This window comes from Salvelinus fontinalis, chromosome 13 (genome assembly GCF_029448725.1).
Source record: "Salvelinus fontinalis isolate EN_2023a chromosome 13, ASM2944872v1, whole genome shotgun sequence".
Classification (NCBI taxonomy): domain Eukaryota; kingdom Metazoa; phylum Chordata; class Actinopteri; order Salmoniformes; family Salmonidae; genus Salvelinus; species Salvelinus fontinalis.
The window spans coordinates 41187693-41203443 of record NC_074677.1 but is presented as its reverse complement, the minus strand read 5'-3'; the positions used below and the strand labels follow the sequence as shown (position 1 = coordinate 41203443).

Here is a 15751-nt window from a genome sequence, read left to right as displayed (position 1 = left end):
GTGGAGCAGGTTTTCATCAAGGATCTCTCTACTTTGCTTTGTTCATCTTTCCCTCAATCCTGACTAGTCTCCCAGTCCCTGCCGCTAAAAAAACATCCCCACAGCATGATGCTGCAACCCCCATGCTTCACCGTACAGATGGTGGCAGATTTTCAGACGTGATGCTTAGCATTCAGGCCAAGCAGTTCAATCTTGGTTTCATCAGATCAGAGTTTGAGAGTCCTTTATGTGCCTTTTCGCAAACTCCAAGTGGGCTGTCATGTGCCTTTTACTGAGGAATGGCTTCTACTATAAAGGTCTAATTGGTGAAGTGCTGCAGAGATGGTTGTCCTTCTGGAAGGTTATCCCATCTCCACAGAGGAACTCTGGAGCTCTATCAAAGTGACCATCGGGTTCTTGGTCACCTCCCTGACCAAGTCTCTTCTCCATAGATTGCTCTAGGAAGAGTCTTGGTGGTTCCAAACTGCTTGCATTTAAGAATGATAGATGCCACTGTGTTCTCAGGGACCTTCAATGCTGCAGACATTTTTTTGTTACCCTTCCCCAGATCTGTGCCTCCTGTCTCGGAGCTCTACGGATAATTCCTTTTACCTCACATCTTGGTTTTTGCTCTGAAATGCACTGTCAACTGTGGGGCCTTATATAGACAGGTGTGTGCCTTTCCAAATCATGTCCAATCAATTGAATTTACCACAGGTGGACTCCAATCAAGTTATAGAAAAATCTCAAGGATGATCAATGGAAACAGGATGGAACTGAGCTCAATTCTCATAGCAAAGGGTCTGAATACTTATTTAAAGAAGGTATCTGTTTTTTATTTTGAATAAATTTGCTAACATTTCTAAACCTGTTTTCACTTTGTCATTATGGGGTAGTGTTTATAGATTGAGGATTTTTATTTATTTAATCCATTTTAGAATAAGCCTGCAACATAACAACATTTGGAAAAAGTCAAAGGAGCTGAATACTTTCTGAATGCCCTGTACATGTATGCACGCAAGTGCATGAGTGTGTGCGAGTTTTGTGTGGCTCACGCTGTGATACACCCTTCAATCTGGACAGCCATCATCCCTCACTGAGAAACAACAAATCCAGACTAAAGTACAACCACTGTAATATAACTGATACTTTCAACAGTAAGGGCTCGATTCTACCCGTAGCTGCGTTGTAGCACCATTGACATCTAAAGTTGCAATATGGAGAAATGTCTCTGCCATTTCCTGGTTGCTGTAATTCTAATAGTTTGCCTAATTTCAGTTTGTGACAAAACAAGCAATGTACTGTATAGTGTAGAGAATCAATGTACCATCTAATCCGCTGTGAAATATCTTTTCAATAACCAAAAATATTGTATTTTCAGCAGTTTGAAGCTAGTGGACAAAACTGAAATTAAAAGATGCAAAAACAAAACTTAAGAACAGGAAGCAAAGAAATAGTAAACAGACAGATCTACCGCTTCTTATACTTGCTTTCAATGAGAATGACAGATCTATAACTCACATTTCTATGTGAATTTGGTTGGGTCATCCCAAAAAGATCGATATTTCAGCTTTAAAGACAATGTTCCCGGAGACTGTATTCACGGTAAATGCTGCATTTATCGGCTCAATCAAAAATTACCTTTAAATTTCAACCACGCTACAATGCAGCTCTTCAGCGCTACATATTGAATCTAGCCTTGAAGTGATAAGGCAGGGGTTCCCAAACTTTTTTGGCCGACAACACCATTTTGATATCTGAAAGTTCTCGCGACCCCAAACATGCGAAAATTCTTTCCAACACTCCCCCTTGATAACCACCAAGCCTCGGTGTGAAATAGAACATTTTCATGCTCTGATCCCAAATCTCCACATGGTTTTGCGAACAGGCGTGCGCACAGTGTGTGGTTCGATATATTTTATAATCAAAGTTACCTGCTGCAGTGTGTCTCTGAGTTCTGAGCTCAGCTCTTTTGCCACCAGTTGCTATCAGTGTATCATACAATGCGTCCATATAGCAGAGGGAGACACATTCATAACTATATTGCAGAGGCCTGCCCACCATCCCGCCATAGATGGAGCCCCATCTTTGCAAAAGCCCACCATTCGTTCCCATGGAATCAGTTTTTGTCAATATAGCCACACAGCACACTGAACATCTCCTGTGCCATTTCAATCTTGGGAATCGTGAGACAGAACAATATGTCCTCGTGAATAGTATCCGCCGACATGTATAATGAACAAAAGTCAATGCATGGACATTTTGTCCCTTACAGTTCACGTCCATTTGGAGAGCATAAACTGGGGAGTTTTTCCAGTTGTTCAGTCAGAGTTTCCTCTTTTTTGCTAGCAATAGCATAAATTATATGTTTAACATTATCTAACAAAGGTAGGCCTATTGATGTGAGTTTCTGTGCCTCAGCCTGTGTGGTGACACACTGTTTTCACCATATCAATTGCAGCTGGTAATATCAAAGTCTGTGCAATAGTGTTTCATAGCGTAGCAGGCCTAGCCATTCAATGTGGGAATGATTCAAGTGCAAAGGTCATGTGTGGTCTTTTCTCATGATCCAAAGGCACTCTGGTTGAATTGTATATTTTAGATTTGAATAATTTTCATTTCGATTTTTAAGGTTAAGTATATTACAATGATTTTGACATACAAAGACGATATTATAATATATATGTATTTTTTTCTCTGGATTTTGGAAATTGTCCCGCGACCCCATTTTCAAATCAGCTGGACCCACATGGGGCCGCAACCCCCAGTTTGGGAACCACTGTACTACCCTTCACAGGCAGGCGATGGAAAAATAGCCTTCTGTATCCCTTGATGGGTGGATTATCAACATCCATTAATCTCCAACACGCAATGGGATCTCTTTGTTCTCCACATCAAAGGTTCCCATGTGTGATTGACAGGACGTAGTGATAACCCAACACTAAGAGGTCAGAATTACACAAATTAGTTTCTAAACACTTAGCCCTTGACCGTCCACAGGACATGCTTCGACCAATCCGATTGCTCAGTGCAGGAAAAGGTTGTATCTGTCACGGATCCCCCCGGTACTGCTGCTCATTCCGTTCACCAGCTCCAGAGGTCTATGTCACCGGCCTTCTAGGTGTCACAACTGGATCATCACCACCAACCCCGGACTGTCTTTGTCGATCAGTGTGCTACGTGTATTTTTGTGCACTTGTTATTACGGGTCTCGTCCCATGAATTATTTTAGAGGTTTACACCTCACTCTTTTGTTTTGGGTAGAGTTTTTTTTACTATTACGTATCCTCCAACAGTCTCCCATCCTTATGCAACGTGACAGTATCTGTCTGCTACAGCCAATCAAACACTTTCTTATTGAGCCAGTGTAGCTTCGCAAGTCGATGTTTCTTCTTTATTGAACCGATAAATAGCTGTTTACATCGTGGCGAAGAATTAAGACATTTGGAGGACAGACCACTTTATACCTAAGCTTTATACCAACACTGTTGCACACACACACACACACACACACACACACACACACACACACACACACACACACACACACACACACACACACAAACTGACCTCCTAGCTCCTCAGAGGATATACTGGTGATTTGGAATGCTTCGCTCCCCTCAGACAGAGTCCGGCTCAGGAGACTTCCAGTGTAGAGCAGTGTAGACCTGACGTGGTGGAACGGCGTCTTCTCTCTGCAGAACACACGCATACAGTTTGAATGATGTGGGTCTGTGTACCCATATAGGTGTGTGAAGGAGAGTGAACCCATCCATCTTTCTCTACCTCTCTTTGCCTCTACTCCTCCCCTTCTCCCTCCCTCTCCCTTAAGGGCGAGAGGTAGACTAGCAGTTAGAGAGTTGGGCCAGTAACTGAAAGTTCGTTAGTACGAATCCCCCAATTGACAAGGTGAAAAATCTGTTCATGTGCCCTTGAGCAAGGAACTTAACCCTAATTGCTCCAGGGTTGCTGTTGATGAAGGCAGACCTTGGCTGTGACCTCACTCTCTGATGGTGTTTCAGGGAGAGTCGGATATGCAAATAAACACATTTCCAATTCACACGTGTGTTCATACACACTTGTACATGTGTGAAATAGGACAAATATAAGCACCCATCAAATTGTTTTCTCCTTACCTCCACTCATCTCCTGCTCGTTCCAACGTCTACCCGGCACCTGGCCCAGAGAGATAAATACCTGACTAAAGTCCTGTCCCTCTTTGCCTTCGACCTCGCTCCCCATCACCTCCTCAAACCTTGTCATTACCACTTCCCCCTCCCTTCTCCTCCCTGACTGGAGAAAGAACAATATCTACAGTGTAGAGAGAGAGACAGAGCACCAGAGTCAACAAAGAGCTCTAAGAGGTAGAGAAGGCGCTGTAAGAGATAAAAGACAGTGTTTCCATGAGTGGCGCTATGAGAGTTGAATGATGATGCTGAGACGAAGTTTTTTTTCAAACTTTAAAACGAATGTCGAACAAAAACATTGGATTGCAACGTTAAACAAAACCACACAACTTTATGGACAAGGACTACTTTTAAAAATGTCACATGAAAAATGTACAAAAACACATTTACTTGAAGAACAGTGCAGATGCAAAGAGAGAGTTGTATGGTTTGTTTAACTTTGCAATCATTGGTTTTTGTTTGACATTTACTGTCACTCTGTTACCTTGGAATTGCCCAGTTATACTGCATCTACAGGCCAAAGACATATATATGTAGGCTACAGCCCAGACAAAGCAAATGAGAGTTGAGGGAAATGATCCCTACAGCTTTCTGTAGACAGGCCTGTTGCACAGAGAGAGATATATGGCTGTCTACGGCTGGGAGAGAGAGCAGGGTCAGAGTTTACACACCCAATGCACAACATTTCTACAACCTATGCAATTGCGTGAGAACAGCCTGATGGCTTCTATTAATAAGAGAATCCCATCAGCTTCTACAGGCTCGATCTACTATATTTACAGTACCAGTCAAAAGTTTGAACACACCTACTCATTCCAGGGGTTTCATTTATACAATTTTCTACATTGTAGAATAGTGAAGACATCAACTATGAAATAACACATACGGAATCATGTCTGAAACAAATCAAAATATATTCTCCCTTTCCATGTAATGAACATAAACATTTTAGACTCCTCTGTGTAATATGATTGCCCTGTACGAAAAGCAGAGGATGAAAGGACAGAAGAGGAGATGAGTGCTAGATGCAGCATAGAGGGTAAGAGAAGTGCGACAGGTACATTTATGCTCTAATGACCTAAATAGAGGACGGAGTCTGGTGCTCTCTAATGTGAGGATAGGCCGCTGGGAGTAAACAGATACCGGACTGCACTCTGGTCAAAGAGACAGAAGCCCAGTCTAGGAGTTTAATGATGAAACAGAGTGTATATGTGGTCTGTGTACAGAGGGAAGCAGGGTAAAAGAAATAGAAAATTACTATAATGTAAATCCAATAGACAATATCACATTGAACAGTAATGTTAGTAATCTCCACACACAATTGACAATAAAAGAAAAATAACACTGTCACGATCGTCTATGGGTGAGAGAGAGGACCAAGGCGCAGCGTGTGCAAAATACATTCTTTATTTCGAGAAGGGAAAAACACGCAACGAACACTATAACAAAACGAAACAAAAACAAACGATCGTGAAGCTATAAACGTAAGTGCACACACAAGCTACAAACGTACAACATAGACAATTACCCACAAACACCTAAAGCCTATGGCTGCCTTAAATATGGCTCCCAATCAGAGACAACAATAAACAGCTGTCTCTGATTGAGAACCAAATCAGGCAACCATAGACTTTCCTAAACACCTACACTGAACACAACCCCACACATTCTACAAAACCCCCTAAACAATACACACACCCTAAACTAGACAAAACACACAAACATCCCCCATGTCACACCCTGACCTAACTAAACTAATAAAGAAAATCAATATAACAGAGGCCAGGGTGTGACAAACACACCATAATTCCTCTCAAGAGAATTAACATTAGTTACACCAACAGGTAGGCTAATCACATAATTGTACAAAACGATAAGAGAACTGGTGAAGAAAGTTACCCCTCTACATACAAATGTATTGTATTTACATATAATAGCAACAGGAATATTATAAAAGTTAAATAAGTATTTGTTCTGACTTACATTTGGTCATAAACGCACAAATATCCCTTCAAATGAAAACAGTCTGATCTCCACGAAAGCCAACCCGAACGGATAAATAAGTGGTTGCCATGGTGAATAATCCGATATAATTGGTAGGCAAATGAAAGGACACATCAAAGAGTTAACTGGAATATCTGAATGAAAATACTGGCAGACCAATAAAATGTCCTTGTAGATCAAAATTAATATCTAATGGGCTTTTATACAGGTGTAAAAAATGTAATATGAATATGTGAGGGCTGCAGGTTGGACCTGCCCTAGATGTCCCACATTCCGCTAAGGAGCCATACAGACAGACACTGTGACTACAACCCTAGACACAGAACTACAACCCCCTGACCCCCTACAACCTCTCTGTATCCGTCTCTCTTTCTCTGTCTCTCTTTATAAAGTATACATATATACAGTATGTCCCTCTTTCTCTCTGACTCTCATCTCTGCTTAGAGACAAATATGGGGCAAATAATGACAGTCAGGGTGAGTGTGTATGTGGGAGAGCGAGAGGTTCAACAGTGCAATTTTGAAGTAAAAAAATAGGTATTAGGTAAACAATAGATAAGTACAGAAATAAATAAAAAAAACTGTAAAATTACAGTGAAAATAACAGTAGCGAGGCTATATACAGGTGGTACCGGTACAGAGTCAATGTGCGGGGGCACCGGTTAGTCGGGCTAATTGAGGTAATATGTACATGTCGGTATAGTTAAAGTGACTGAAAGAGTGGATAAGAGAGAAGAGAGGGGGGCAGAGCAGCCACACAGATAGAAGAGAGCGAAGAGGGGGAGGAGCAGAGAGAAGTGAGGGGAAATAGAGAAAAAAGGATAGAGGGAGAGAGAGATGTGTTGCTCACACCTCAGTCTTTCTGTCACGATAGTCAAAGGGACTGAGAGAGGACCAAGGTGCAGCGCGTGGAAAGTACATCTTTTTATTTAAAGGAAAAAACAAAACAAACCAACAAAACAGACGACCGTGAAGCTATACAAACATAAGTGCTGACACAAAACACTTCGACATAGACAATTCCCCACAAACATCTAAAGCCTATGGTTGCCTTAAATATGGCTCCCAATCAGAGACAACAATAACCAGCTGTCTCTAATTGAGACCCAATTCAGGCAACCATAGACTTTCCTAGATACCTACACTCAACCATAGACACAGCTAGACTTCTATACTAAACATAAACCCAACTACTCTAATAAACCCCCTAAACCTTACAACCACCCTAGACACTACAAAAAACACATACATTCCCCATGTCACACCCTGACCTAACTAAAATAATTAAGAAAACAAAGAATACTAAGGCCAGGGCGTGACATAACCCCCCCCTTAAGGTGCGAACTCCGGGCGCACCAGCACATTGTCTAGGGTAGGGTCTGGATGGGCGTCCGTCCACGGCGGCGGCTCCGGCACTGGTCGTGGTCCCCACCCCACCACAGTCACTACCCGCCTCCGTAGCCTCCTCCAAATGACCACCCGCCAACTTAACCCCACCGGACTAAGGGGCAGCACCGGACTAAGGGGCAGCACCGGACTAAGGGGCAGCACCGGACTAAGGGGCAGCACCGGACTAAGGGGCAGCACCAGGATAAGGGGCAGCACCAGGATAAGGGGCAGCACCAGGATAAGGGGCAGCACCAGGATAAGGGGCAGCACCAGGATAAGGGGCAGCACCAGGATAAGGGGCAGCACCAGGATAAGGGGCAGCTCCGGACTGAGGGACGGCAGCTCCGGACTGAGGAACGGATCCTGGCTGAATGACGGCTCTGGCGGATCCTGGCTGGACGGCTCTGGCGGATCCTGGCTGTACGGCTCATGGCTGGCTGACGGATCTGGCTGCTCATGGCTGGCTGACGGATCTGGCTGCTCATGGTTGGCTGACGGATCTGGCTGCTCATGGCTGGCTGACGGATCTGGCTGCTCATGGCTGGCTGACGGATCTGGCTGCTCATGGCTGGCTGACGGCTCTGGCAGATCCTGTCTGGTTGGCGGCTCTGGCAGATCCTGTCTGGTTGGCGGCTCTGGCAGATCCTGTCTGGTTGGCGGCTCTGGCAGATCCTGTCTGGTTGGCGGCTCTGGCAGATCCTGTCTGGTTGGCGGCTCTGGCAGATCCTGTCTGGTTGGCGGCTCTGGCAGATCCTGACTGACGAATGGCTCTAGCGGCTCCTGACTGACTAACGGCTCTGACGGCTCGGGACAGACGGGCGGCTCTAATGGCTCGGGGGAGACGGATGGCTCAGACGGCGCTGGGGAGACGGATGGCTCAGACGGCGCTGGGGAGACGGATGGCTCAGACGGCGCTGGGGAGACGGATGGCTCAGATGGCGCTGGGGAGACGGATGGCTCAGATGGCGCTGGGGAGACGGATGGCTCAGATGGCGCTGGGCAGACGGATGGCTCTGGCCGGATGAGGCGCACTGTAGGCCTGATGCGTGGTGCCGGAACTGGAGGCACCGGGCTAAGGACACGCACCTTCAGGCTAGTGCGGGGAGAAGGAACAGGGCATACTGGACCCTGGGGACGCACATTAGGCCTAGTGCATGGTGCCGGAACTGGTGGTACCGGACTGGGGACACGCATCTCAGGGCTAGTGCAGGGAGCAGCAACAGGATGCACAGGACTCTGGAGACGCACAGGAGGCTTAGTGCGTGGTGCCGGAATTGGTGGTACCGGGCTGGAGACACGCACCATAGGACGAGTGCGTGGAGGAGGAACAGGGCTCTGGAGACACACTGGAAGCCTGTTACGTGGTGTAGGCACTGGTGGAACTGGACTGGGGCGGGGAGGTGGTGCCGGAAATACCGGACCGTGCAGGCGTACTGGTTCCCTTGAACACCGAGCCTGCCCAACCTTACCTGGTTGAATGCTCCCCGTCGCCCGACCAGTGCAGGGAGGTGGAATAACCCGCACCGGGCTATGTAGGCGAACCGGGGACACCATGTGTAAGGCTGGTGCCATGTATGCCGGCCCGAGGAGACGCACTGGAGACCAGGCGCGTTGAGCCGGCATCATGGCACCTGGCTCAATGCCCAATCTAGCCCTACCAGTGCGGGGAGGTGGAATAACCCGCACCGGGCTATGAACACGTACAGGAGACACCGTGCGCTCTACTGTGTAACACGGTGTTCGCCCGTACTCCCGCTCTCCACGGTTAGCCTGTGAAGTGGGCGCAGGTCTCCTACCTGCCCTCGGCCCACTACCTCTAAGCCTCCCCCCCAAGAATTTTTTTGGGCTGACGCACAGGCTTCCTACCGCGTCGTCGTGCTGCCTCCATTCGCCGGTATCCCTCCTCACACTGCGCCAGAGAATCCCAGGCTGGCTCCGGCACTCGCCCTGGGTCGATCGCCCACCTGTCGATCTCCTCCCACGTAGTGTAGTCCATATTACGCTCCCATTTCCATTCCTCCTTGCGCTGCTCCTGTTGCCGCTTTTCACGCTGCTTGATCCCGCATTGGTGGGGAATTCTGTCGCGATCGTCAAAGGGACTGAGAAAGGACCAAGGCGCAGCACGTGGAAAGTACATCTTCTTTTCATTTAAAGAAGGAAAAAACAAAACAAACCAACAAAACAGACGACCGTGAAGCTATACATACATAAGTGCTGACACAAAACACTTCGACATAGACAATTCCCCACAAACAGCTAAAGCCTATGGTTGCCTTAAAAATGGCTCCCAATCAGAGACAACAATAACCAGCTGTCTCTAATTGAGACCCAATTCAGGCAACCATAGACTTTCCTAGATACCTACACTCAACCATAGACACAGCTAGACTTCTATACTAAACATAAACCCAACTACTCTAATAAACCCCCTAAACCTTACAACCACCCTAGACACTACAAAAAACACATACATTCCCCATGTCACACCCTGACCTAACTAAAATAATTAAGAAAACAAAGAATACTAAGGCCAGGACGTGACACTTTCCCCGTGGACAAAGGTGCATTAGTGGTGGGGGAGAGGTCAGGGTCAGCATAATATCTATCACATACACACAAATAGCTTTGAATGGTACACCTACACACTGTCATATAACCAGACACGCAACCTGCAGGTTGGTCAAATCTCTTGCTGGACATCTAACATAATTTGACTATAATCCACATCCAAACATTTCCTCTAAATGTGATCATACCTAAGTATTTTCCTGTGCCTGACGTTGGCCACCCTCGGCACATGCAGTCCCCTACCTGCCTGGGATCAAATCCCAACCCCACTGGTGTTCCCGCTGTCTGTCTCACTGCTCATTTTATCACTGGAAAAATACTTACAAATATACAGTTGTAAGGGGTGCGTAACTGGTGGCAGGGAAGTCAGATGCAGGAGAGCAGAACTAGGTAATAGCCGGAGCAGTTTAATAGTAAAACCAACTGCATAAGAATTACAAAATATGGGCACAAAAACCCGTTGCGCACCAGTCAAACATGTGCACAAGCACTTACAACAAACAATGCCACACACAGACATGGGGGGAACAGAGGGTTAAGTACACAACACGTAATGAGGGAATGTAAACCAGGTGAGTGGGAAAACAAGACAAAACAAATGGAAAATGAGAAATGGATCGGCGATGGCTAGAAGACCGGTGACGTCGACCGCCGAACACCGCCCGAACAAGGAGAGGAACCGACTTCGGCGGAAGTCGTGACAACAGTATTGCAATATTTCCCTGATCCTTCTACCTGAACAGGACACCTGGACAGAGAGGGCTACATATGGGCTGACAAATAACCTTAGATTTCCTTTACCCGTTTTTTCAGCAAAGTTACAAAATACCATGTACTGTAGCCTACTGTAGGCTATGTTATTATGACCCAACACAAATCAGCCGGTGGACATGGACTCTGTAAGGCTCAACCAGAGCCATATAGCTCTCTGGGCTTTAGACACAACATTTGTGTTCTCCTCAGACACAACAGTACTGAATACTTTTTTTTATTTGTTTCAGATATTTTGTGCCCAATATAAATTAATGGTAAATAATGTAGTGTCATTTTGGGAATCACTTTTGTTGTAAATAAGAATAGAATATGTTTCCAAACACTTCTACATTAATGTGGATGCTACCATGATTACGGATAATCCTGAATGAATCATGACTAATGATGAGTGGGAAACAGACGCACAAATATCATACCCCCAAGACATGCTAACCTCTTACCATTACAATAACAGGGGAGGTTAGCATTTTTTGGGGCTATGATATTTGTGCCTCTAACTTTCTCACTCATCATTATTCACAATTCATTCAGAATATTCCGTAATCATGTGTCATGTGTCACTGTCCCAATACTTTTGGAGCTCACTGTAGCTAACATTAGGATTAGCTACCTAACATTAGCCACAACAAATTGGAACCATATATGTTTTGAAAATTCCTAACATATTGTACATTTAGAAAATTCCTAAAATGCTGTACGAAATCCAATTTCCTAAATATACTATAAAATGGATGATGGATATCCACAAATTAACCCTCCTGTTGTGTTTGTTTCATGTTAATTCATTCTGTGTTCCCGGTCCAAAATGACCGCCCCATTATAGCTGGATATAAATCCATAATAATACATATATTATCACCTAATGTTGTGTTAGATCTTTTTATCAACTTATGTTCTTGTGAACATTACACGTTTTGAACTTCTATTTGCTATTTGTGGCCTGTAGGCCTCATTGACCTGAGTTCATACAAGTCGTTTTTGAGTAAAAACTATAATGTATGGATTATTTTGACTATAACAAATACCCAGATTAAACATATTGTCCTATTTATCACAAACTACTTCACTGTCAGTTTCCTGCCCTCACTCCTCCTCGCCAGTGTCATGATCAAAGACATGATCAAGAGCCTCACATACAGTATATCGTTTGGTCATTGTGCTGCCACAAAATGAATTGCGAGCAAGGCCTCAAAAAAGATTTATACACCAGAGCTGCGAGAAAAGTTCTATATATTATTGAAACAATGTTGCGATTGTTTGTGAGAATACCAACAGGTGTGGTTCCCGTACCGTCAATAACACAAGGTAAGGCGGTAAGGCAATAAATAGGCCGTAGTGGCAAAGTAAATACAATTTAGCAATTTATTCTGGAGTGATATACTGTATGTGCAGATGAGGATGTGCAAGTAGAAATCCTGGTGTGCAAAAGAGCATTAAAAAAAAAACAACAAATATGGGGATGAGGTAGGTAGTTGGTTGGATGGGCTATTTACTGATGGGCTGTGTACAGCTGCAGCGATTGGTAAGCTGCTGTGACAGCTGACGCTTAAAGTTAGTGAGGGAGATATGTCTCCAACTTCAGGGATTTTTGCAATTCGTTCCAGTCATTGGCAGCAGAGAACTGGAAGGGAAGGCAGCCAAAGGAGGAATTGGCTTTGGGATTGACCAGTGAAATATCCCTGCTGGAGCGCGTGCTACGGGTGGGTGCTGCTATGGTGACCAGTGAGCTGAGATAAGGCGGGGCTTTACCTAGCAGAGATTTGTAGATGACCTGGAACCAGTGGGTTTGGAGACGAATACATAGTGAGGACCAGCCAACGAGAGCATACAGATCGTAGTGGTGGGTAGTATATGGGGCTTTGGTGACAAAACGGATGGCACTGTGATAGACTGCATCCAATTTTCTGAGTAGAGTGTTGGAGGATATTTTGTAAATGACATCACCGAAGTCAAGGATCGGTAGGATATTCAGTTTGACAAGGGTATGTTTGGCAGCATGAGTGAAGGATGCTTTGTTGCGTAGGAAGCCAATTCTCTATTTAATTTTGGATTGCAGATGCTTAATGTGAGTCTGGAAGGAGAGTTTACAGTCTAGCCAGACACCTAGGTATTTGTAGTTGTCCACATATTCGAAGTCAGAACAGTCCAGACTAGTGATGCTAGTCGGGCGGGCGGGTGCGGGCAGCGATCGGTTGAAGAGCATGCATTTAGTTTTATTAGCATTTAAGAGCAGTTGGAGGCCACAGACGGAGTTTGTATGGCGTTGAAGCTAGTTCTGGACGTTTGTTAACAGTGTCCAAAGAAAGGACAGATGTATACAGAATGGTGTTGTCTGCGTAGAGGTGGATCAAAGAATCACCAACAGCAAAAGCGACATCATTGATATATACAGAGAAAACAGTCGGCCTGAAAATTGAACCCCATTGCACCCCCATAGAGACTGCCAGAGGTCAGGACAACAGGCCCTCCGATTTGACACACTGAACTCTATCTGAGAAGTAGTTAGTGAACCAGGCGAGGCAGTCATTTGAGAAACCAAGGCTGTTGAGTCTGCCGATAAGAATATGGTGATTGACAGAGTCGAAAGCCTTCGCCAGGTCGATGAAGACGGCTGCACAGTACTGTCTTTTATCGATGGCGGTTATGATACCATTTAGGACCTTGAGCGTGGCCGAGGTGCACCCGTGACCAGCTCAGAAACCGGATTGCACAGCAGAGAAGGTATGGTGGGATTCGAAATGGTCGGTGATCTGTTTGTTCACTTGGCTTTCGGAGTCTTTAGAAAGGCAGGGCAGGATTGATATAGGTTTGTAACAGTTTGGGTCTAGAGTGTCTCCTCCTTTGAAGAGGAAGGGGAGTGAGATGTGTGTGTGTGTGTGTGCTCAAACACACATGCATGAGGGGGTTGGGGACAGGAAGTGTGTCCATCTGATGAATGGGCATGTGCCTGAACTCAATTTTATACACTAATTGTAGTCTCACCCATTAATTTCTAATGACCGGTCACCGGGATCACAACAGGTGTACAAAAGTTAAATAAAACACCCAAAATGTAATGAAAATCATCAATGTATTTTGTGTGTTCAGATGCCCTGTGTGGACAAAGTCATGGAACCTTATGACAATCAGATTAATTTAACTACATTTTTCAGAGAGAAAACTTGTAAATCGGTCCAATTCGACCGGAACACAACAGGAGGCTTAATACATACCATATGAAAGGTAACATACTGTATCATACTAAATGGTGTTTCTCGGATTTATTTACAGTATAATACGAAATGCTCTGAGACCACATTGCAGTGACAGGACTGGTACAGTCGTCTACCTTCACACACCACCCGTCAGTATCGTCAGCTTGTTAATGTCTCTTACCCCCACGTACTGCATTCAACAGTCACAGGCACCTCAACCGACGCTGTCACTAGGCTCTCAATCTCGTGGTGGTCACCCGTTGCGCACGGCTCCTCTCCCGCCAACTCCAGGAGAGGTGAACCTTCGACGTTCACTGGGCGCAGCGGTAACTCCACGAGCCCAAATCTCTCTGGTCCTATCATCATCAGCCTGATGTGTACCACCGGGTGGGCATGCGACCGTGTGGGAAAAGGTCCGTGTGGAAAAGGTCCGTTTCCGTCTCCGTCAGTTACACAAAGCAGGCTTCAAGAAGGGGCAGGTGTGAGTGTTCTTGGTCTTCTGACAGTGTGGTCTCCAAAGACACGCGCAGAGGGTCCTGATACTCTAAGGACAGTCAGTGACAGAGAGAGACAGAGCTGTGTGTTTGTCCTACACTACATTAATAGAGTACTGTCCAAGCAACCAAACACACCGACCGTCCGAGGGAGAAAGCAGGCGTCCGAATAACTTCCTCCCGCTTTGCTTCGCTACCGTGCTGTGCACCATCCCACCAAGAAGCCCCAGGGGACCGGAGTGTGACAGTAAAATAACGGACTCGCTCTATCCGTGACAATCGTTCTGTCACACTCTCACAGGCGCACGCGCACACACACACATGCTCTCTCACATTATCACACTCACACTCACATACTCACACTCCTTATTAGGCTTGGAGGGGGCTACCACTCTTACACAATGAAGAATCTGTAAACACTCATACCCGATTTCAAGCTACGTTCTTAAAGTGATAAAAATAAATAATAATGAAAAATAATGAAATGATCTTCAAAACTGTTCGTTTCACTTTTCCAAGATCCCCATGCATGGTAAACACCACTGATCCCAATTTCCCGTGAGAGTTTGAATGCCTTTTTAAAAAACCCATTTCAAATCATATAGGGCAGGTTACTCGACGTTATTCTTCCATCAGCACAACTGTAGCCTATTTGAAACGGCTCACTTATCTGTCTATATCTCCGAATACATCAGAGATCTCAGGGAGTTGGTGTGGTGATAAGAGGGGTTTTTAATCTTCTGAGCACCCATCCAAAGATTCACTCCGGAGGCAGACGGACAGACACCTCTCACTGGTGATACCAGTCCTGTACAGTGCATTCGGAAAGTATTCAGACATGTTATGTATATACACTGCTCAAAAAAATAAAGGGAACACTTAAACAACACAATGTAACTCCAAGTCAATCACACTTCTGTGAAATCAAACTGTCCACTTAGGAAGCAACACTGATTGACAATACATTTCACATGCTGTTGTGCAAATGGAATAGACAAAAGGTGGAAATTATAGGCAATTAGCAAGACACCCCCAAAAAAAGGAGTGGTTCTGCAGGTGGTGACCACAGACCACTTCTCAGTTCCTATGCTTCTTGGCTGATGTTTTGGTCACTTTTGAATGATGGCGGTGCTTTCACTCTAGTGGTAGCATGAGACGGAGT

General features: G+C 45.2%; 1 protein-coding gene across 2 annotated transcripts in view; it reads right to left on the bottom strand.

Moving 5' to 3' along the window:
* Positions 1–14912, bottom strand: part of LOC129868693 (calcium-binding protein 8-like) — a 90424-nt gene extending 75512 nt beyond the window's left edge. For both annotated transcript variants that reach the window (XM_055942871.1, XM_055942872.1), the window contains exons 1-2: positions 14277–14912; positions 3550–3674 (exon numbers count right to left, since the gene is read on the bottom strand). In XM_055942871.1, coding sequence (XP_055798846.1) covers positions 3550–3674; positions 14277–14461 — 310 coding nt within the window. In that variant the 5' untranslated portion in view covers positions 14462–14912. The remainder of the gene's footprint in view (positions 1–3549; positions 3675–14276) is intronic.
* Between the last annotated feature and the right edge of the window lie 839 nt (positions 14913–15751).